Here is a 23864-nt window from a genome sequence, read left to right as displayed (position 1 = left end):
ATTTATTGTTCAACTCTAAATGCATTGGAAAAGAGGGCAGTGAGACATCTTTTTGAACTGTTACAATCCTTGGGGCACATTCTATGAGGAAGGGAGCTTCAGGATTCTAACCCAGCAACAATGAAGGAATGGTGATATAGTTCCAAGCTAGCATGGTGTGTGGCTTGGAGGGAAATTTGTAGGTGGTGGTGTCCAATGCATCTGCTACCTTTGTTCTTCTAGGCGGTAGAATTCAAGGGTTTGGAAGGTGCTGTTGAAACAACCTAGGTGAGTTACAGCAGTGCACCTTACACATTGCTTTTACTGTACCATTGAACATCAAGAAGATATGGTTAGTTTTTTTTGAAGATGGAGATTATTTGGCATTTGTGTGGCACAATGTGGTACTATTCAATAGTGATTTTTCTTTTCTTACCTTTTCAGATTCACGCCAGCACTTCAGAATAAAAATATGAGCGTAAATGTCCTCTATACAGATCCAACTGGAGAGACTAAGGGTTGTGTCTGTCCAGACCCAGTCCATCACTGCTCTGAGCTCAGTCAGAAACGGAACTAGTCGAAATCTGGGGAGACCAAGTTACATCAAAACTGAACAGATGCCTGGCACTGGTTAATTATTAGAATGTTTTGTGTTCATTCATTGTACCTGGGTTTCATTGAGTGAGCCAGCAACATTAGCCATCACTACTTCCCTGGAAGGTGGTGATATGATATCTTGAGGGGAGGGGAGAATTGCCGAGTGGTATTATCACTGGATTGTTAATCCAGAGGCCCAGGTAATGTTCTGGGGAACTGGGGTTGAATCCTGCTACAGCAGGTAGTGAAGGTTGAATTCAATAAATGTATGGAATCAAGAGTCTAATGGTGACCATGAATAATTGTTAATTTCCAGAAAAACCCACCTAGTTCACTAGCGTCCTTTAGGGAAGAAAACTGCCAACCTTACCTGGTCTGGTCTACAAGTGACTCCAGACCAACAGCAATTACATTGACAGATGGAGTTTAATTTAGATAAAAGCGAGGTATTACATTTTGATAAGGTGAATCAAGGCAGGGTGGATTGTAGGGCCCTGGGGAGTGCTGCTGAATAAAAAGATCTAGGGATGCTGATGCATAGTTTCTTGAAAGTGGAGTTACAGGTAGACAGGATGATGGAGAAGGCATTTGGCACACTTGCCTTCATTTGTCAGTGCATTGTGTATTAGAGTTGGGATGTCATATTCCAGCTGTGCAGGACATTAGCTAGGCCACATTTAGAATAGTGTGTTCAGTTCTGATCACCCTGCTATAGGAAGGATGCTCTTAAACTTGAAAGTCTTACAAGATTTACAAGGATTTTGCTGCCATTAGATGGTTCAAGCTATCAGGAGAAGTTGAATAGGTTGGGTCTTTTTTCCCTGAGGGGTGACATATAGAGGTTTATAAAATCATGAAGAACATTGATATGGTGAATAGGCAAGATCTTTTTCTAGGGTAGGGGAGTCCAAGACTAGATGGCATAGATTTAAGGTGGGAGAGATGATGGTGTTTCCATATATCTTTGTCCATTCCCTCTAAACTGTAATGGTCATAGATTTAAAAAGTGCTGACTAAGGAGCCTTCATGAATTTCTACAATGCATCTTGTGGGTTGTACACACTGCTCTTTCTGTGGTTCAGTGGTGGAAGGAGCAAATATTAGTGGACATGGTGTGTATCCAGCCAACTGTTTTGTCCTGGACCATGTCAAGCTTCTTAATTGTTGTTGAAACTGTACTCATCCAGGCAACTGGGGAGTTCTCTTGACTTTGGGTGGCTTGTAGGTAGTGAACAGGCTTTGAGGTGTCAAGACGTGAGTTATTAGCTGCAGCACTCTTAGCCATAATATTTATATGGCTTGTTCAGTTCAGTTTCTGGTCAAGATAATGCCCAGGATGTTTATAGTGAAGGATTTTTCTAGGGTAATACTATTGATTCTCATAGAGCAATGATTAGATCCTTTGTTGTTAGAGATGGTCATTAGTCTGGCAATTGTGTGGCCTGCATATTAATTGCCATTTATCAAACCTCGATATTATTCAGGTCTTATCACATTTAGACATGAACTGCTTCAGTACCTGAGGATTCATGAATCGCACTGATATAATCTTTTGAATATTAGATGGCATAGATTTAAGGTGGGAGAGATTCAGTAACAACCATCATGGCAATTAAATTATGTTCCTCCAAGCCATATTCCAATCTGAAATTGTCCAATATTATCATCAGCTGGGGTCATGACATTGATAAAGAAAGACTGAACAGGTTAGACACATATTCATTGGAATGTAGAAGAATGAGATGTGGTTTTTTGAAATTTCTGAGGAGGCTTGGCATGATCAAGCTAAATGGATATATCCCCTCATGCAAATCTAGAATGAGGGGGCACAGGTTAAAATTAATTGGGCTACCATTTAAGATGGAGATGAAGAGGAATTTCTTCTCTGAAATGTTTTTAGATTTTGAAGTTGTCTTCCACAAAGAGCAGTGAACATATTGAAAGCTAAGTTAGTTAAGTTTTAACTGGCAAGGGAGTCTTGGTTATAATGGATTGACAGACAAGTGAAATTAAGGGAATCAGATCAGCCATGATCTTATCAAATGTGGAGCAAGCTTGGTGGGCCAAATGATTTACTCCTGCTCCTATTTCTTATGACTTTATGAAATATAATACATCTTTGAACACCCTGTCACTCCTCATTCTTTTGGGTCATATATGAAAAAAATGACTACAAAATAAGAGATACCAGAGATTGATCTGTGGTGGTGGAACAATATGTTACATAAAATTACACAGAATATTAATTAATTCTGTGAGCAATACATTGGCACAAGGACCACACTAACATCAGATACCTCCATGCATTTAAACAGGTTTCTGTTTTTCTTATTATAAATATGATATTGACAGCTGTGTGTCTCATGCAATTTTTACTCCATCAATGGAAGATTTAGAAAGTAATTATAGATTTCAGCAAATATTTAAACAAATTGAAAAAGTGTCTGAACTGAGTTACCACATTTACAAAGAAATTCCCTTACCCTTGGAATAGAAACAAGTTGATATAATTGTAGCTTTTTGTCAAAAAGTTACCAAGCACACGTGTTGGGTAACCACAACGTATTTGATATGCTGACAATCCAAAGTAAACACATTTAACAAAGTACCAAACCTGTGCGACTTTGTTCTGGTTAAACCTTCTGCAAGGAAACAACAAAGAAAACTATTTTTAGAGATCCATGCAAACAAATGCAAATACACCAAAGTATTTCAAGTTAAGGATTTAAATGATTGGTAATAGTGGAAGAATGTATATAGCTACTACTAAATGTAATTACCAGCCTGCAGTTAGTTTGTCTACAAAACCTAAACCCTTCTTCCCATCATAAAATTTCCAGTTAACTATAGTAAGATAAGAAATTACCTTTCTGTCACTCTTGGTAATATAAAAAACATCCAGAAATGAATTCCAAAAACAAGGATCACTTGAAAGATAACTTTTCCTAAAACTGTCTTTCTGAGATAGAGTGCTCGATCCACTACCATTGTGCCAAACTGAATTATTAACATCACCAAAAATGCCTCTGGCACTTGATCCTCTGATAAAGAAGATGTGATGTCGGCAGCTGCTGAATGTTTCTGTAGAAGACAAAACAGCCATTATTGAATTTTTGTCTTCATATGTGCAAGATTTCCTGAGTCGACTGGATCTCTAGGTCATAGAGAAACCCAGCATTAACCAAAAGAGCTTTTCAAATAAGCTTTCGAGAAATCCACATATAAAATATTCTTTTTTGCTTGGCATAAACTTCATATGTCTCATAGAAAAACATCATAACTAACTAGACCAAAGTAAGTCAAGTACAAACCAAGTATTCAGGGCTCTAGGTGTACATTGGGGAATTGCTGGACTTTGCATCTAATAGCTAATCAGTGGTTGAAATTTCAAACTGTTTAAATACTATATTTGGTTGACTGCAAGATTATCTAGCACTTTGCTGAGTGGGAGTAAACCCACCTCTGGTCAGTGACAACATCCTAAACTACTGAGAACTTGGTTCAAGTGTGTACTTAATGGACATAAACTGCAACAGATAATAAGCTCAATTTTAATTTAAGGTAGCACTGACAATCTAAGTGGGCATTTGACATCCATTAATGTTTGGTTTTTAGTCCTTGCCAGATTAGAACCAGAAATCCATCGTTAGTAACATATTAACCTAACATCAAGGTATCATTCTTTGTTTGCAGCTCTCCCAACTCCTAGTTTCTTCATCAATTACAAGCATGTGTATGAAGGACAATTTGTGGCTTGATTAACCATACGCAAATCCAACAAGGTTTACCAAATGTTTCAACCATATTATGTAAAACAAGACCTAATAGATGCAAAGTTGCACTCCCTGATTTGCCTTGTGGATGGAATCCACAGATCACAGCAGACCAGAGACTTCTTTCTCATATTCATTTTGCTATAAATTCACAGGGTAACTTGGTCCTGTTTCATGCAGAAGGTAAAGAAAGTCTTTGTATTATAAGATTAGGAATCTGAACCACGATGGAAATCTACTTGGACATGGATCTAATATGGTTATATATTAATCTCTATTGAGTTTTTACTGTCACTGAAAAGAGACAAGAGTGCTCTTTGGCCCTTTTCATCAGGTCCCACAGAACAGTGTTCTACTCAAAGCTGGTATTTGCTAGAATCCCTAGGTCCACATTGGCAGCAAAGACATAAGTAAGATGGGGGATGTGATCCTGTCATCAGAATTTAGGAAGCTAGGTAGAAGATCAGCTAACAGATCTTAAATTTAGTAATTTCTGGATTACTCCTGATGATATGCAAAAGTTAGTACAGAAAAAGACAAACACAAATGAATGCATGATTCCAAAGATGGTGCATGAAGGTGGGCTTTAGATTCCTCAGGACACTAGGACTGGCTCTGAAACAGTCAGCTGAACAGGTTGAACCTGAACAGAACTTGGATTGAATTCCTTGTAAGTGATTTGCTAATGCTGTTGCAGAGACTTTTAACTAACTTTACATGGATGATGGAACCTGGCAAGACTATCAGAAAATACCAGGGTGTACAAAATACGGGGAGGGACACATAGAACGAGAAAAGAAAATAGTAAGAGTCAGAATAAGGAAGAATTTAAGACATTCAAACCTTACTGAAATTTTACAGGAATAATGTGTGCAGTATTTATTTCCTTACCCAATGGTAGACAATATACACTACAGGGAGTGCAACAAAGCTTCACCGGAGTGATGCCTGAGATGAGAGGATTATCCAATGAGGAGAAATTGAATAGACTAGGCATATGTTTCCTAAGGGTGACAAGTGATTGAATGAAAATGTACAAAACTAAAGGGAGATTTGATAGAATTGGATGCTCAGAAAATGTTTCACTTGACTAGGGTATTTAGAACACAGAATAAAAAGTCAGCCATTTAGGATCAAGATGAGCAGAAATGTCTTCACTCAAATGGTTGGGAATCCTTGGATTTCTCCATCCCAGAGTACTGTTGATGCTCAGTTATCAAGTATATTGAAAACAGAGGTTTTGAGTATTAAGATAATTAAGGGATGTTGGGAGAGTGCAGAAAGATGAAAAGATCTGCCATGACCTTACATGACAATGCAGACTCTACAGATAGACACTAACTCAAGCTGAGGCATACCTCCAGAAAGTCATTAAAATCAAATTATCTTTTAGGGGCATTCTATTGAATATATACAGCAGATCACAATATTTTAAAATCAAATACATGCTGCAAATAGATTTGGAAAGAAAGTACAGTATTTTTTTTGGTTGGGTGAGAGGTCATCCTGATCTTCTGCTGAAACATTGGTCAAAGATCTATGAGAATCTTGGAGAAATGTTAACCATTCTTTAAAATAAAACAAAACACATTTACGTACCCCAAATGCCCCAAAACCAAAGACAATAACAATGAAGTCTACAACATCAGCCAAGAACATCAACACGTAGACATCTGTTACTGCACTATACTCCGGATGGATAATGTTGTAGAAAAAATGTTTGATTGGAATATATATTTGAAGTGTTCTGAAAAAGAATGAAACACCAAATGAAATGCAGCAGTTAATAATCATAGGTTAAATTGACTTAATGATTTTAAATTTAATGTATGATCTAATGCTTTTTTAATATATAAAGTAGAAAAGAAAAAAAAAATTCACTTATATGGCACATTTCATGATCATTGATAATCCCAAAGCATTTTACAACCATTGAAGTATTTTTGAAATGAAAAGTAAAAGAATAATAGTAAAAGTGTTATAATAAAAGAATTAGAAACAAAAAAAAACTGCAGACACTGGAATCTAAAGAAGACAGGCAGCATCAGGAGGTGCAGAAGTCGACGTTTTGGGTGTAACCCTTCTTCAGGACTGGGGATAGGAGTGGGAGGAGCTGCAGATAAAGGGGGAGGCAGGGACATGGTGGGGAAGTGGGGAAAGGTGAAGATAGGTAGAGGGTACAACTTGGTTGGTCAATGGGAAGAATTAATCTAGTTGGCAGGGAGCAGTGAAAAGGAGTTGGAGGGGCTAGGTAGGGAGTTGAGGGATGGAGAGTGAGGTTATTTGAAATTGGAGAACTCAATGTTGAGTCCTCCGGGCTGTAGGGTGCCCAGGTGGAAGATAAGGTGTTGTTCTTCCAATAGGAGATTGTAGTTTGTTTTGGCAATGGAGGAGGCCAAGGATGGTCATGTCGGAAAACGAGTGGTTGGTGGAATTAAAATGGGGGTGACTGGGAGGTCCAGTCAGCTCCTGCAGACCCGGCTGCAATGCTCGGTGAGCCATTCCCTGAGTTTACGTTTAGTCTCCCCAATATATGCGAGCATAAGAGGTACAGTTAGCACGTTTGCAGATGACATCAAAATTGGAGGTGTAGTGGACAGCGAAGAGGGTTACCTCAGATTACAACAGGATCTTGACCAGATGGGCCAATGGGCTGAGAAGTGGCAGATGGAGTTTAATTCAGATAAATGTGAGGTGCTGCATTTTGAGAAAGCAAATTTTAGCAGGACTTATACACTTAATGGTAAGATCCTAGGGAGTGTTGCTGAACAAAGAGACCTTGGAGTGCAGGTTGTTAGCTCCTTGAAAGTGGAGTCACAGGTAGATAGGATAGTGAAGAAAGCGTTTGGTATGCTTTCCTTTATTAGTCAGAGTATTGAGTACAGGAGTTGGGAGGTCATGATGTAGCTGTGCAGGACGTTGGTTAGGCCACTGTTTAGGCCACTGTTAGAATATTGCGTGCAATTCTGGTCTCCTTCCTATTGGAAAGATGCTGTGAAGCTTGAAAGGGTTCAGAAAAGATTTATAAGGATGTTGCCAGGGTTGGAGGATCTGAGCTACAGGGAGTGGCTGAACATGCTGGGGCTGTTTTCCCTGGAAGCATCGGAGGCTGAGGGGTGACGTTATCGAGGTTTACAAAATTATGAGGGGCATGGATAGGATAAATGGACAAAGTCTTTTCCCTGGGGTTGGGGAGTCCAGAACTAGAGGGCATAGGTTTAGGGTGAGAGGGGAAAGATATAAAAGAGACCTAAGGGGCAACTTTTTCACATAGAGGGTGGTTCGTGTATGGAATGAGCTGTCGGAGGATGTGGTGGAGGCTGGTACAATTGCAACATTTAAGAGGCATTTGGATGGCTATATGAATAGGAAGGGTTTGGAGGGATATGGGCCGGGTGCTGGCAGGTAGGACTAAATTGGGTTGGGATATCTGGTCGGCATAGACGGGTTCGACCGAACGGTCTGTTTCCATGCTGTACATGTCTATGACTCTATGACTCTAAGCCCACATTGGGAGCACCTGATGCATTAAACTAGGTTGGAAGAGAGGCAGGTGAACCTCTGTCTCACCTGGAAGGACTGTTTGGGGCCCTGGATGAAGGTGAGGGGGATGGTGCACCAGCAGGATTTGCATCTTTTCTGGTTGCAGGGGAAGGTACCTGGGGGTTTGGTGGTGGGGTTGGTGTGAACCAAGTACTGTTGGAGCATCCCATTCTCCCAATTCCTTTGCCTCCACTGCATCTGCTCAGATGAGGAGACATTCCACTCACGAGCATCCCAGATGTCCCCCTATTCTGAACAACGTGCTTTCCCCCCTCCGTCATTCAGATAGTCCTTTGCCACACCACCTCCATTCCCTGCTCCACCGCTCTAACACCCCCAACACAATAAAGATAAAGTCCCCCTTGTCCTCACCTACCACCCCACCAGTCTCCGTATCCAATGCATCATCCTCAAACACTTCCGCCAGCTCCACATAGATACAGCCACCAAGAACATCTTCCCCACGCCTCTCTGCCTTCTACAAGGACTATTCCCTCTGACAGTACTTGGTTCATCCAACATCCACCACCAAACCCACAGGTTCCTTTCATTGACTTCTGTACCTCCTGATGCTACCTGGCTTGCAGTGCTCTTCTAGCCTCCTGTCCATAATAAAAGAATTGGCAGTTAGCTTATAATAAAACTGATTTGCTTTCTCTGTAATTTAGATAATGGTCCTTTTTACACCTTCAGCATTTGCACATGAACATATGAAGATGTTGGACAATTTTATTTTGAAAGGGTGCACAAAATATCGACAATTCACTTTAACAAGGATGGGAGCCAGGGTGGGATGACCTTCTGTATTTTCAGTACAGACAGAGACTAACCCATGTCTGGGCACATCTCTAGAAAGCCTTTAAAATCAAATGATCTTTCTATTGAAGATAAATCGAAATGGAATGGTTACTTGTTAGTACTGTGATAGAAAGAACAGAACTAGGAGTGGGAGTAGGCATTCGACCCTTCAAGACCATTCCACTATTCAATATGATCATGGCTGCTCATCCAACTCAGTACCCTGTTTCCGCATTTTACTCATACCCTTGATCCTTTTAGCCCTAAAGAACTTTATCTACTGCCTTCTTGAAAACGGTCACTGTTTCAGCCTCAAACACTGTCTGTGGCAGAGGATTCTAGAAGCTGACCATTTGTTGTGAGAAGAAATCGCTCATCATCTCTGTCCTAAGAGATCTATCCCATGTCCTCAAATTGTGACCTCTTGTTTCGTATTCCACAGTCATCAGGAACATCCTCCCTGCGATAATTACAACTGATTATATTTTTGCAGAAATTGAGGTTTAATAGTCATCAGATTTGCTGTCGGAAAATTTAAACCCACAAAGATTTCATAGAATCCATACAATGTGGAAACAGGCTATTTGGCCCAACAAGTCCACACCAACTCCCTGAAGAGCATCCTACACAGATTCAACTATCATTTCCCTGTAACCCTGTATTTCCCATGGCTAACCCAGCTAACCTACACATCCCTGGACACAATGGCCAATTTAGCATGGCCAATCCACCTAAACTGCATATCTTTGGACTGTGGGAGGAAACCCACACAGAGAGGATGTGCAAACTCCACATAGACAGTTGCCCAAGGCTGAAATTGAACCTGGGTCCCTGGCACTGTGAAGCAGTAGTGCCAATGATTGAGCCACTGTACTGCCCAAGGGGCCATTTTATTTCAAGAAGATACAGATGGCTGACTTCATACCCAAATATGTGGCAATTGGTTGATCTAAAAAACTATTCATGTAGACAACAGAAACATCGATATTGTGGGCACATAACAGAAACTTGCTTATAATAGGAAATTCTTCATGAAGTCACAAGAACAGCTCAAAGCAGTCAACCTAGGTCAAAAGCCACCAAAGATCTTGCTTGGAAAAGGAAGAGATTCACATTAGGCAAAGAAGTTGGCTTATTCTTTAACTGCAAGTTATACCTTTATTACAGCGGCTTGACTATAATTTTGATTGGAAAAGCCGTTGCACTTATGTTGTGGATGCAGAAGAAAAAGGTTTATTCTTTCTTTCAATTTAAACTTATGAGACAGCCTAGTTTGTATCTGTTCAAGCTCAAAACTCATGATCACAAAACTCAAGGTGTAAGAAACTTCTTGAAAACAAATCTGGTTGCAGTTTGATGAGAGGTGGAAAAAATGAGAAATCATCCCATCTCTTGCCCCTATCCTCCATTAGATGGCTTCAGGCATTTAAATGTGGTGCCATCACTTCTGCAACAATATTCATGCAAGTCAAACATACAAGAAAAGGTGTTCACTAAAGATGCAGCATGCACTCAGATTTTGTAAAGATTCAAGAAGACCACTTCTATTGTTAGTCCTTGCGAAGGTAAATGGAAATGGTGCAAACCTGAGGCATCTCTTCGTTTGCTGAAGACAATGAAAGTTGGAAATGTTGGCAAGGAACTCACAGTGGTGTACTCCAAGCATTGGTTTGAATGGTCTTTACTTCAGTGATCACCCGGTAAAGCACCCTGTGAAGTCTAAGGCCAGCCAAAATCCAGGATAAAGAGACACCAAAAACCTCCCTCTGCCTCTGCATGCAGGGGTTTTCAGCCATACTCCTCTCCCCAATATCCAAGAGCTTTTGACTCCCCACAATGTTCCACAATATCATCACAGGAAATTAAGGTAGAAAATCACTTATCAGCATGGTGGAAACAAGATCTTGTTGGCCCAATATTTGGGTAACAACTCCCTGCATGCTCTTCCCCGGGTTACTCAGGAAAGGCTGGATGAAAGAAGGAGAATGCTTTGTATAACCAAGCATGACTGAACAAAAACCAAAGATGAGGTCAGCAACTGTGTAATCATTGGAAGATCCTAGTTTCAGTACCTTAAGTGAAACAAAACATTTCTCCACTTTGCAAAGTTAAATACCACACCACATTTCCCCATGGCGAACAGCAAGTAAATTTGAATGAGGAATTAGGTGTGAACGTTTGGGACCGAAAATTTACCAGTCACCATACAGCATCTAATTGGAAAAGAATAGTTGCAGCTCTGCTAGGGTACATGAGTCTGGTAGTATTGACTCTTAGAAGGTCCTGCCAAAATGTCCCATTGTCATAGACATGACATTGGTCACAGACACAGCAGAAAAGTACATATTGATTAGGCCTTATGTTTGCTCTAGTTCAGCTACTAATATTATTTTCTGTGTTCCATGGGTGTAAAGGGAAAGACTGGAGACCAATGGTGAATTCCAAATCATTGCCACCTGAATTCCATGGCTGATGAGGTTCTTGAATTGATAGGAAATCAGGGTTGCTGCTTCATAGCAAAGAGGCTGGAGTGGTATAGCAGGAGTATACATCAACTCACTGTTGGCATGAAGGAAGGTGTACATGTCTCTTACAAAGTGTAGTCATTGATGTGAGATGTGTGATGTGAGTCCTCCATTTCTGTTTTTCAGCGGCAGCAGCAACTCAAAGGGCGGGAGCTTGCACCAGGGGTCTGTCGGGAGCGGTGAGCCACTGATTTGTGCTTTTAAATTTGAAGTCAGAGAGCAGAGGTTTCTGGGAAAGGAGGGTCTTCTTATTTTTATTTCCGTCCTGCTATATAAGTCAGTGTCTTCTCAACCCGAGACCCTACCTTTGTAGGGCCTCCCATCCAAACACCTCCTCTAACCTTAAAGACCAGGGACATATCAGTTAATCGCCTCTTTTTTACTTTCTGACTAGAGGACTAGCAGGGATGGCAGTGCAGGGAGAGTAATGTTCCTCCTGCATGATGTTTGAGGCCAAGGACACCAATAGTGTCCCATCCAAGTACATCTGCAGGAAGTGCACCCAACTGTCGCTCCTCCAAGACCATGTTAGGGAACTGGAGCGGGAGCTGGATGGACTTCAGATCATTCGGGAGGCAGAGGCTGTGACAGACAGGAGTTACAGGGAAGTAGTTACTCCTAGGCAGGAAGAAAGCTGGGTGACTGTTCGAAAGGGGAGAAAACAGTCAGTGGAGAGATCCCCTGTGGACATTCCCTGAAAAACATACATACCATTTTGGATACTGTTGAGGGGGATGACTTACCTGGGGCAAGCAGTGGGGCCTAGGTCTCTGGCACAGAGCCTGTCCCTGTTGCACAGAAGGGAAGGAGGGAAAGGAGGAGAGTGTTAGTCATTGGGGACTCAATAGTTAGAGACTCAGATAGAAGGTTTGTAGGGAACGAACGAGACTCACAGTTGGTGTGTTGCCTCCCAGGGGCCAGGGTCCGTGATGTCTCGGATCGTATCTTTGGGGTCCTGAAGGGAGAGGGTGACCAGCCTCAAGCCGTTGTCCATGTACCAATGACATAGGTAGAAAGAGGGATAGGGATGTAAGGCAGGATTTCAGGGTGCTAGGGTGGAAGCTTAGAGCTAAAACAAACAGAGTTGTTATCTCTGGATTGTTACCCGTGCCACGTGATAGCGAGGCAAGGAATAGGGAGAGATATCAGCTGAACACGTGACTGCAAGGATGGTGCAGGAGGGAGGGTTTCAGGTTTTTGGATAATTGGGGCTCATTCTGGGTAAGGTGGGACTTGTACAAACAGGACGGTCTTCACTTGAACCAAAGGATACGAATATCCTGAGTGGGAAATTTGCTGGTGCTATTTGGGAGGGTTTAAACTAGCTCAGCAGGGGGATAGGAACCGGGGGTGTAGCTGCAGTGCACAGGAGGATGAGAGTAGGAAGGACAGGGACAGGATTTCAGGGTCACTGGACTGTGCTGGCAGACAGCGAAGTGGTTTGAAGTATGTCTGCTTCAACGCCAGAAGTATCCGAAATAAGATAGGTGAGCTTGCAGCATGGATAGGTACCTGAGACTTCGATGTTGTGGCCATTTCGGAGACATGGATAGAGCAGGGTGAGGAATGGATGTTGCAGGTTCCAGGGTTTAGATTTTTCATTAAAAACAGGCAAGGCGGTAAAAGAGGGGGAGGCATGGTCTTGTTAGTCAAAGATAGTATAACGGTGGCTGAGAGAACTTTTTGATGAGGACTCGTCTTTGATGAGGTAGTGTGGGCTGAGGTTAGAAACAGGAGAGGAGAGGTCACACTGTTTGGAGTTTTTTATAGGCCTCCGCAGAGTTCCAGGGAGGTGGAAGAGAGGATTAGCAACATTATTCTGGGTAGGAGTGAAAGGAACAGGGTGGCCATTATGGGGGACTTTAACTTCCCAACATTGATTGGAAATGTTATAGCTCGAGTACGTTGGATGGATCAGTTTTTGTACAATGTGTACAAGAGGGTTTCCTGACACAGTATGTCGAAGGGCCGACAAGAGGGGAGGCCACACTGGATCTGGTGCTTGGTAATGAACCAGACCAGGTGCTTGATTTACTTGTAGGTGAGCACTTTGGAGAGAGTGACCATAATTCATTTACTGGATTAGTGGTGCTGGAAGAGCACAGCAGTTCAGCGAGCAGCGAAATCGACGTTTCAGGCAAAAGCCCTTCATCATGAATAAAGGCAGTGAACCTGAAGCGTGGAGAAATAAGCTAGAGGAGGGTGGGGGTGGGGAGAGAGTAGCATAGAGTACAATGGGTGAGTGGGGGAGGAGATGAAGGTGATAGGTCAGGGAGGGGAGGGTGGAGTGGATAGGTGGAAAAGGAGCTAGGCAGGTTGGACAAGTCCGGGCAAGTCAAGGGGACAGTGCTGAACTGGAAGTTTGAAACTAGGATGAGGTGGGGGAACGGGGAAATGAGGAAGCTGTTGAAGTCCACATTGATGCCCTGGGGTTGAAGTTATTCACCTCGTTTAGTTTAGCGCTGGAAAGGGATAAGTACATGCCACAAGTCAAGAGTTATTGATGGGGCAAGGGCAATTATAATGCGATTAGGCAAGAATTAGGATGCATAGAATGGGGTAGCAAAATGCAGGGGATGCAGACAATCAAAATGTGGAGCTGGTTTAAGGAACAGGTATTGCGTGTCCTTGATTGGTATGTCCCTGTCAGGCAGGGAGGAAGTGATAAGGTAGGGGAACCATGGTTTACTACAGAAATTGCATCTCTTGTTAAGAAGAAAGAGGCTTATGTGTTGATGAGGCAAGATGGTTCAGATGAGGTGATGGAGAGTTTCAGATCAGCTAGGAAGGATTTAAAGAGGGAGTTAAGGAGAGCAAAGAGAGGACATGAGCAGTCTTTAACAAATAGAATAAAGGAGAACCCTAAAGCTTTCTATAGGTATGTGAGGAATAAAAGGATGATTAGGGTAGGAATAGGGCCAGTCAAAGACAGAAGTGGGAAGTTGAGTGTGGACCCTGTAGAGATCAGAGAGGTGCTAAATGAACATTTCTCATTGGTATTCACTCAGGAAAAGGAGAATATTGTAGAGAAGAATGAGGTACGAGATATTAGACTAGAAAGGATCGAGATTAGTTACGCACAGATGTTATCAATTCTAGAAGGAGTGAAAACAGTCAAGTCCCCTGGGCCGGATGGGATTTATCCGAGGATTCTCTGTGAAGCTAGGGAGGAGATAGCAGAGCCTTTGGCTTTGATATTTAATTTGTCATTGTCTACAGGTTTAGTACCTGAGGACTGGAGGATTGCAAAGGTTGTGCCCTTGTTCAAGAAGGGCAGTAGAGATGACCCAGGTAATTATAGACCAGTGAGCCTTACTTCTGTTGTAGGAAAGCTTTTGGAAAGGATTATGAGAGATAAGATTTATAATCATCTAGCAAGCAACAATTTGATTTCAGATAGTCAATATGGTTTCGTTAAGGGCAGGTCGTGTCTCACAAACCTCATTGAGTTTTTTGAGAAGGGAACCAAGCATGTAGATGAGGGTAGGGCAGTTGACGTGGTATATTTGGACTTCAGCAAAGCCTTTGATAAGGTTCTACATGGTAGGCTGATGGAGAAAATGCAGAGGCATGGAACTGAGGGTGATTTAGCAGTTTGGATTAGAAACTGGCTTTCTGGAAGAAGGCAGTGAGTGGTGGTTGATGGTAAACATTCAGTCTGGAGTCCAGTTACTAGTGGTGTGCCACAAGGATCTGTTTTGGGACCACTGCTGTCTGTCACTTTTATAAATGACTTAGATACAGGTATAGGTGGATGGATTAGTAAATTTGCAGATGACACTAAAGTCGGTGGAGTAGTGGACAGTTTGGAAGAATGATACAGGTTGCAGGGGGACTTGGATAAACTGCAGAATTGGGTTGAGAGGTGGCAAATGGAATTCAATGCAGCTAAATGTGAGGTGATGCACTTTGGGAAGAATAACAGGATGGCAGAGTACTTGGTCAATGGAAAGATTCTTGGTAGTGTGGATGTGCAGAGGGATCTTGGAGTCCATGTGCATAGATCCCTGAAAGTTGCCACCCAGGTGTATAGTGCTGTTAAGAAGGCATACAGTGTGTTAGGCTTCATTAGTAGAGGGATTGAGTTCCAGAACTGCAATATCATGCTGCAACTATACAAAACGCTGGTGCTGCCACACTTGGAATATTGTGTAGCGTTCTGGTTGCCCCATTACAGAAAGGATGTGGAAGCATTGGAAAAGGTGCAGAGGAGATTTACCAGGATGTTGCCTGGTCTGGAGGGAAGGTCTTATGAGGAAAGGCTGAGAGACTTGGGTCTGTTCTCATTGGAAAGAAGAAGGCTAAGGGAGGATTTGATGGAGTCATACAAGATGATCAGAGGATTAGATAGGGTAGACAGAGACTTTTTCCTAGGATGATGACATCAGCTTGTACGAGAGGGCATAACTACAAATTGAGGGGTGATAGATTTAAGACAGATGTCAGAGTCAAGTTCTTTATGCAGAGAGTGGTAAGGGCGTGGAATGCCCTACCTGCTAAGGTAGTCAACTCAGCCACATTAGGGAGATTTAAACAATCCTTAGATAAGTACATGGATGATTTTGGGATAGTGTAGGAGGATGAGCTAAGAATAGTTCACAGGTCGGCGCAACATCGAGGGCTGAAGGGCTTGTTTTGCACTGTATTGTTCTATGTTCTATGTTGCTGACTCCATGGACTCCTATCTATGAGTAAAAAAAAACTAATGATACCATTATCTGTTAAGGTCCACCATAGAAACAAAAAGCTGCCTATTCTGGCAGACACTTGCTCATCTCCAAAGAGTAGGAGATGACATTGTGAAAATCAACAATACTGACTATGTCCTCATGGCCTGACAGTCCACATGGATTCAGAAACGTAAGCAGTGGTTGGTTGTCCTGAGGCAGAATTCTATTGGTTGACACATGATTGAGGGTTACACAGTTACATCCAGTGGGCTCCTAGATGGAATCAAAATTATAGATATTCAGGACCACATGAACCACTTGCATGAGATGATCACCAATATAATTGCAGTACACCTCCACTTCCATCAGGCATATCAGTTGTGACATTTCAGGGCCAATCACGTCTTTAGTGACACTGTTGCTCCACCATCTTGCAGGAGTTGTCCTTTGATAGGAGACCCCATAGCTCTATGTGGGTTCTGCTTGCAGCCACCTCTGCAGTCTTTTGCCAATTTGCCTTTATGAAATTGTCCTTGCAAGTAGCCAGGAGTTTGTTGCTGTCCCAATCTTTGTGTCCGCATTTTCTACCTCTCAAATTCTCCTTCTCACTGGAGGAACATTCTCTAGAACATATAACATTCATGGCACAGTCTTTCTGATTAGGACACATTCTAATAGGTTCTACAACACTGCCCAGATTCTTTTGTCTATCAGACCCACCTCCAATGAATAGCTTTCCAGAAGCACAATCATCTCAAGGTTGCCATTCTTAGGAAGAAAAGTAAATCGCTTTACTCTATGTCTGCCAAATGTAACAATAACAACAGCTGCTGCCTCATTGCTATCCTTTAAAGCTGCAGGGTCTCTGATTCCACCATCTCTGTTGTATTTTTTTAATATAGATATTTTTATTAGAAATTTAACATTTTTACAAGTTTACAAAAATAAACAAAATTCTCAAGTACAAACATTGATATACAATTAAATCTTAAATATATAATCACCAAAATTTAACAAAAGAAAAATACCGGGGAAAAAAAAACTCAACTAACTACTAATCTAACTTACAACTAACCAGAGTGTATATTTAAGTCTCTTACACTATTCAAGTAAGAGAAAGAGAAAAAAAACAAAAAAACAATGGATAACATAGAAATTGGGTAGTGAGATACATGCTTGGAATGTGTTAAAATCAAATGTAACAAAACCCGTATTCCTCTCCTAAGGGGCCCCGGACCAGCCAGGTTCGTAATCTCAATTAAATAAAAGCCCTTGTTAGGATAGCCAAAATATCTGTATTCATATAATTCAAGAAGGGCTGCCATATTTTATAAAATAATTCGGTCTTTTGGTGCCCCATATTTGTAAGGAAGTCAAGGGGAATACATTCCATAATTAATCTGTGCCAATTTGAAAGTCTAGGGGGGCCCTCAGCCACCCAGTTTACCGAAATATTTTTCCTTGCACAGAAAGAGAGAATAGAAAATAGTCTCTTCCCGTGCATATCCAGGGAGGAAAAGTTCGAAAAGCCCAAAAGGAGAGATACAGGGTCCACTTTAATTTCCGTTCCTAAAGTTTCTGTCAGGGTACTTGCTACTTTAGTCCAGAATCTATGGATCTTATGACAGGTCCATAGGCAATGTACAAGAGTGCCCACCTCTATTTTACATTTGGGACACATTGGAGATGGTCCTGCCTTAAATTTTGCCAATCGATCCGCTGCTATATGGGCCCTATGAAGTATCTTCAGCTAGATAGCCTGAGTTCTGTTACAGATGGTGATTCTTCTGGTGTTTTCCCAAATGTCATTCCACATTTCTATAGAGATTTCTAGTCCCAATTCCTGATCCCATGTTTTAAGTAGATTGTCCATATCTCCCGATACTTCATTATGTAGTAAATGATAAATAGTACTGATGGAGGATACCCCCATTGGTACTCTACATTCTCTATCTGATTTATAAAGACTATCTAATAATGTAGTCTTCTTCTGTATATAGTCTCGAATTTGGAAGTATTGATAGAGATCTCCATTAGGTAATTCAAATTTCTGACGCAGCTGTTCAAAAGACATCAGGACCCCATCTTTATATAGGTCCCCTAGACATGAGGTACCCCTGGATATCCAGAGTTTAAAAGTGGCATCTGTAAACCCCGGTTGGAATCCCCATGCTCCCACTATCGGCGCATAGGGGGATGTTTTATGTGAGTTGCCCTCATTTTGCTGCATTATATTCCAAGCTTTAATTGTGTTTAGTATTATAGGGTTTTTACAGTGATCTGTAATGATTTTCCTCTTGTCTGAAAATAAAAGGTTAATAAGTGGGCATTTTACTTGAAAAGCCTTGATATTCAGCCAGATTGATTGTAGATCAGACAAGACCCAATCAGCTATGTAACTTAATAGGGAACTTAACTGATATTTCCTAAAATCTGGGAAGTCCAATCCTCTCCTTGCCTGTGGCAGCTGTAGCTTCTTCAGCTTAATGAGGGGCCGTCTATGATTCCAGATAAAGGAACCCAACCAGCCATATAACTTACGTAGTGCCAGCCTCGGCAGATCACCGGAAGCATTCTCATGGGGTATAGGAATCAAGGCAGGACATTCATTTTAATTAGTACTATTCTACCCAGCCAGGAAATTGGAAGGTCTCCCCATTGCTGGAGGTCCTGCCTTATCCTTTCCAGTAAATGCACAAAGTTAGCTTTGTATAACTGACCAAATACTGAGGTAATAAAAATACCTAAACATAAGAAACCCTCCAGGGACCAATGAAAGGGAAAATGGGATCCATCCATTAAGTGGGGTATCATAGCAAGGCCACCCATTGGCATAGCCCCCGATTTTGAGAAATTAATTTTATAACCTAAGAATGCGCTAAATGTATTAATAACTTGGATTAAGCTAGGTACGGACATCAGAGGATTACTGAGGAATAGAAGAACTCATCTACATAAAGGGTAATTTCATGTTTACCTGAACCAATCCTCGGGGCTGTTATATTAGGATCAGCCCGTATAGCTTCTGCTAGTGGTTCAATTATTAGTGTAAATAACAATGGCGAGAGAGGACATCCCTGACGGCAGCCCCTACCCACACTGAAGCTATCTGAACCTGATCCATTGGTAACCACAACTGCTTTGGGATCACTATACAATGTTGAGACCCATTTGGTAAACACCTGTCCAACGCCAAACCTTTCCAATGTGTAAAACAAATATGACCATTCATCCCTATCGAATGCCTTTTCCGCGTTTAATGAAACTACTACTCCTGGTATCTTTCCCTGATGGCAGGCTTGAATCATATTCAAAACCCTTCTAATATTATTGGATGATCTACGGCCCTCAATAAACCCCATCTGATCCTCCTTTATGATATGTGGCAGTACCCTTTCTAGTCTCAATGCTAATGTTTTAGAAAGGATTTTAAAATCTACATTTAGCAAGGATATTGGTCTGTATGACGTACAATCTTCTGGATCCTTTCATTTTTTAAGGATAAGAGAGATATTTGCCTCTTTCAGCGAAGGCGGGAGACAGCCCTGACTATATGCACAGTTAGACATGTCCATAAGTGGACCAGCCAATATTTCTGTAAATTCTTTATAGAATTCAGCTTGAAAACCATCTGGGCCAGGTGCCTTACTGCTCTGAAGTTGCCTGATTGCGTCAAGTATTTCTTGGACTGTTAGGGGAGCATTTAAGACCGATACCTGTTCCGGAGTTAGGCCTGGAAAGGTCAAATTTTAAAAAAATGATTGCATCCTCCTAGTCCTGTCTTCACAATCCTGCGATTTATATAAATCAGAATAAAATTTTCTAAAGATTGCATTAATCTTTTTTTGATCATGAGTCAAAATACCTGTACTTTCCTTGATAGACGTGATAGTTTGAGGGGTCTTTCTTTTCTTTGCAAGAAATGCTAAGTATCTACCCGGTTTGTTGCCAAATTCATATAACCTTTGTTTTGCAAATAATATTTCCCTCTTAGCTGTTTGGGTAAGCGTAGTGTTTAAAGCTGTCCCAAGGGCTGTAATCCTTTGCAATTTGATAATAGAAGGTCTATCAGCCTATGCTGTTTCAGCTGCTTTTAAGTGAGCTTCGAGCAGACACTGTTGTTCTCCCTTTAATTTTTTCTGGGTCACTGAGTAGGAGATGATCAAACCTCGCGCGTAATCTTTGATGGTCTCCCACATCATTGATGGGTTGCTAGCTGTACCTAAATTAATTTCTAAAAAAGTTTTGAATTCTTGAGAGAAGTACTTTACAAATTTACTATCTTTCATTAGGAAGGGGTCCATACGCCAATGCTGAGGGGATGTTCCGTTGTTCCTCGCCTTGGTTTCCATATATACAGCAGCGTGGTCGGAAATTGCTATACTTCCTATTTTACAGGATGATATGGAATTTTTAAAAATCGAGGGGGCAAAAAACATATCAATTCTGGTATGACATTTATGTGAATTGGAGAAAAAAGAAAAATCTCTGCCCTGTGGATGAAGACATCTCCATACATCTACTAATCCTAATTCTTTGTTCAGATCCACCAATTGTCTAGATCTGGAAGATACTCCTGCAGTACTCTTGGGAATCCTATCCATTTCTGGATCCATAATACAATTAAAGTCTCCCCCTATAATTGTATGACGGGCACCAAGAGCCATCAATTTTGAGAAGGCTTCCGTTATAAATTTAAAGGGGTGTGCCGGGGGGCAGTACAAATTTAAAATCCCATTTTCCTCTTCATTTATAAGGGCTTTAATCAGAATATATCGTCCCAATTCGTCTTTTATCTGATTTAGGATTTTGAAAGGGAAATTCTTCCGAACAAGAATAACAACTCCCCTACTTTTTGAGCTAAAGGAAGAAAAAAAGGCCTGATCAAATCCACCCTGTCGTAATTTCAAGTGTTCTTTATCCAACAGGTGTGTCTCCTATAGGAGAGCTATATCAACTCTTTCTTTCTTAAGATTTGATAATATTTTCTTCCTTTTGACTGGCGAATTACTCTCCTTGACATTCCAGGTGCACCACTTCACCGACTGATCAACCATAATCATCCGGGCAAATCTGAGACCCCTTGGGAGGGGAAATCCTATCCAGAACATCCCGAGCATAGAGCATATAAAATTCACAAAAATAAAGGCTCTCTAATACACTCACAACAGTATAATAAAAAACTATTTCTAAATAATAAAAAAAACGTATTTAAATGGAGAATTTCCCTCTTGTTCCCAGGGGGTGTCACTTCCTTTCCAAAGGTCCATCGTATCCCCTCCCAACCAATGCCCCACCCTTGACCCAGGCGCTCCTCAATAGGATGTGGAGAATTCAGATATAATACAAAGCTAGAGTTAACAGTGAGCACCCTACCCCACCCCACCCCCCCCCCCCACCCACACAAACACCTGGATATATTTGGTAATGTTAATACCATGTATAAACATATATAACTATAAAATTACAACCTCAACAAATAATAATTAAATATAATAATACAAAATAACAAGGGAAAACAACCCCACTCCTAGAGACAGAGGTAAAATAGAATAAGGTAACTACCTCCCCCACCAACATTAACTAAACCCCCCGGCTTATATATATATACACACATACATACATACATACATACACGCATACTTACATAAAATAATAAAAAAACCCCCAAGGGGGGAGAAAATCATTAAATAGAGAACAAATAAATAAATCCCTCTCCCCACCCCCGAAGATAATATTAAGCAGTAAGGTAAGAAAAAAGAAAAAGGAAGGGGGATATAAACCAGAATGGGGGAAAGGCAAACCAACATCCATTATCTCTTACAATTTATCTCAGAGAGTCCAAATATTCCTTCGCCTTTTCTGGCGATCCGAAGTTATACACTGATCCTTCATGGTTAAAGCATAGCGTCGCTGGGTAGCGTAAAGAGTATTGAATATTTAACTCCCTTAAACACTTCTTCGCCTCATCGAATGCCTTCCTCTTTCGGACCAGAGCTGGGGAAAAGTCCTGGAATAACATGATCTTGGATCCTTTATAGATCATGGCTTGGGAATCTTTTCCAAGATTTCTAGAGGCTTCTAGGAGTATCTGCCTCTCCCTATAGCTCTGCAGCCGGAACAGGACTGGGCGGGGACACTGGTTCGAGCCGGGCCCATGTATTGTGACCCGGTAGGCCTATTCTACCCTCACCTGGCCTGATCCAGCTTCTAGATTTAAAAGCTGTGGCAGCCACTGCTCGAGAAACGCTGTAAGCTGGCCTTCCTCTCTCCGTTCGGGAAGGCCCAGCAAACGAATATTTTTTCAATGACCTCGATTATCGAGGTTATCAATATGATTCTCTAAGGTCCGGACTCGCTGTTCGAGAGTCCGGACCCGATCCACGGCCGATTGCGCTGTAGTTTCAGAGGTCACGGCCTTTAGCTCTGCCCCTCTGACTCGGCGCTCAATTTCTTTAATGTCTCGGTCGTGCTTTTGCAGCGCGGCCGAGAGTGAGTCCCATCGACTTTGGGATTCTTCAATGAAAGTGTCGATCTTCGCATCCAGTTTGGAGATGATTTCCACGAGGCTCACCACCGTAGGTAAGTCCCCCGGGGCGGCTGCGGACGTCTCTGCTGCAGCTGGAGAGGTTGGGGGAGGGGTTCCTGCTTGCTGAGAGCTGTGGGCTCCCTTCCCTTTAGTCATTTTTACTAAAGATTAGATTGTTTAAATTTAATACTAAACAACTAATTAAATTAAACAGCTATTTTAAATGATTTGGTGAGTGTGGTGGGGGTGGGTGGCCCACTTTGCCCAAGTCTTGGGAGGAGCACGATAGATTTAGACTTGCTGGGTTGCCGCCAGCTTCATCTCTGTTGTTTATTTTGTGTCAAATGTGGCAGGGCCAATAAATTGGGTTTGATTACCTCTTTAACAATTATAAACCCTCCATGAAAGATTTTGCAAATGTGGGTGCTGTTCCTATGTGTCTTGCTTTCAGCTGATTATGGAATTGGGGATCAAAATTGGTGACCAGCCATCTCTTACAATTTACTCTGCCTGTAATGTCACTGGTTCTGGCCCAAAATCACCTGGTAAATATTGAAATCCATGATATCTAATCTTATTTAATTTGTTTTATTCATATATTTAAACCACAAATTTCACAATCCGTTTAGCACAATTGCAGAATAAGCTAAGAAAGTCATAACACTGGTTGCAATTTGTATCTACCTGTTCACAATATAATAGCACTTTTAACTGGCGAAGAAAAGCAGATACTCCTTGTCACCATTCCACAATGTTTCACCAGCAGTTTGAAGATTTTACTGAGCTACTTTGGGAATCCTGCAATTGCACCCCTACTGAGAAGAAATATAAGTTCTTTGGGTTTATTGCTTTCCTCTATTATTCAAGAAAAAAAAGAACAAAAGTCAAAGCTGATCTTTACCTCCATGCTGAATTTTTAAAAATACCAGGAGGGCTCGTAAATTTTAAAACATTACATGGAAATTCTGCTTTGCTGTACTAGCAAAGATGCCAGAGACAGTTCTTTTCTTTAATGATGAGTTTTTATCTGTTTATTTGAGGGAAACAGTGCTTGAATGCGAATAACATTTCCTTGTTATATTGAACATTAATATTGCATGATCGCAAAGAATTCCTCAACTTGTTCAAGAAATGACATTGATCCTGTGATCAGAGCAGAATTCTTTAGTCTACTCATGTATTATTCTTTCCTGGAAGATGATCCATAAATAATGCTTATCCAAGTCAATTGGCAAACTTGCAGCAATTAGTATTGAACTGAATTGGATCTATTTTCTACAATAATCATTAGAAACTAGAACCGAGACTGTTTGACTACTTGTAGTTCAAACTCAATAATTATGATAGGAGGAAAATTTTAACTAATTCTCTGACCTGGATTTAAACACAAAACAGCACTGTTCTTCCAGTAAATGTGTCGCATATTTAATAAAATGACAGAATTTTTTAT

At 41.3% G+C, this 23864-nt stretch overlaps 2 protein-coding genes across 7 annotated transcripts in view; one reads left to right on the top strand and one right to left on the bottom strand.

Annotated features, from left to right (window-relative positions):
• Window positions 1-856, top strand: part of LOC140476915 (probable aminopeptidase NPEPL1) — a 76506-nt gene extending 75650 nt beyond the window's left edge. For all 3 annotated transcript variants that reach the window (XM_072569842.1, XM_072569841.1, XM_072569840.1), the window contains one exon: window positions 424-856. In XM_072569842.1, the coding sequence (XP_072425943.1) occupies window positions 424-447 (24 nt within the window). In that variant the 3' untranslated portion in view covers window positions 448-856. The remainder of the gene's footprint in view (window positions 1-423) is intronic.
• piezo2b (piezo-type mechanosensitive ion channel component 2b) overlaps window positions 1-23864 on the bottom strand; it is a 762691-nt gene that overhangs the window by 27310 nt on the left and 711517 nt on the right. For all 4 annotated transcript variants that reach the window (XM_072569838.1, XM_072569835.1, XM_072569837.1 and 1 more), the window contains 4 exons: window positions 5949-6096; window positions 3443-3657; window positions 3060-3218; window positions 416-563 (listed from right to left, as the gene is read on the bottom strand). In XM_072569838.1, the coding sequence (XP_072425939.1) occupies window positions 416-563; window positions 3060-3218; window positions 3443-3657; window positions 5949-6096 (670 nt within the window). The remainder of the gene's footprint in view (window positions 1-415; window positions 564-3059; window positions 3219-3442; window positions 3658-5948; window positions 6097-23864) is intronic.

The sequence above is a fragment of the Chiloscyllium punctatum genome, chromosome 5 (genome assembly GCF_047496795.1).
Source record: "Chiloscyllium punctatum isolate Juve2018m chromosome 5, sChiPun1.3, whole genome shotgun sequence".
In the NCBI taxonomy this organism is placed as follows: Eukaryota; Metazoa; Chordata; class Chondrichthyes; order Orectolobiformes; family Hemiscylliidae; genus Chiloscyllium; species Chiloscyllium punctatum.
This window is presented reverse-complemented; position numbering and strand designations above follow the sequence as displayed.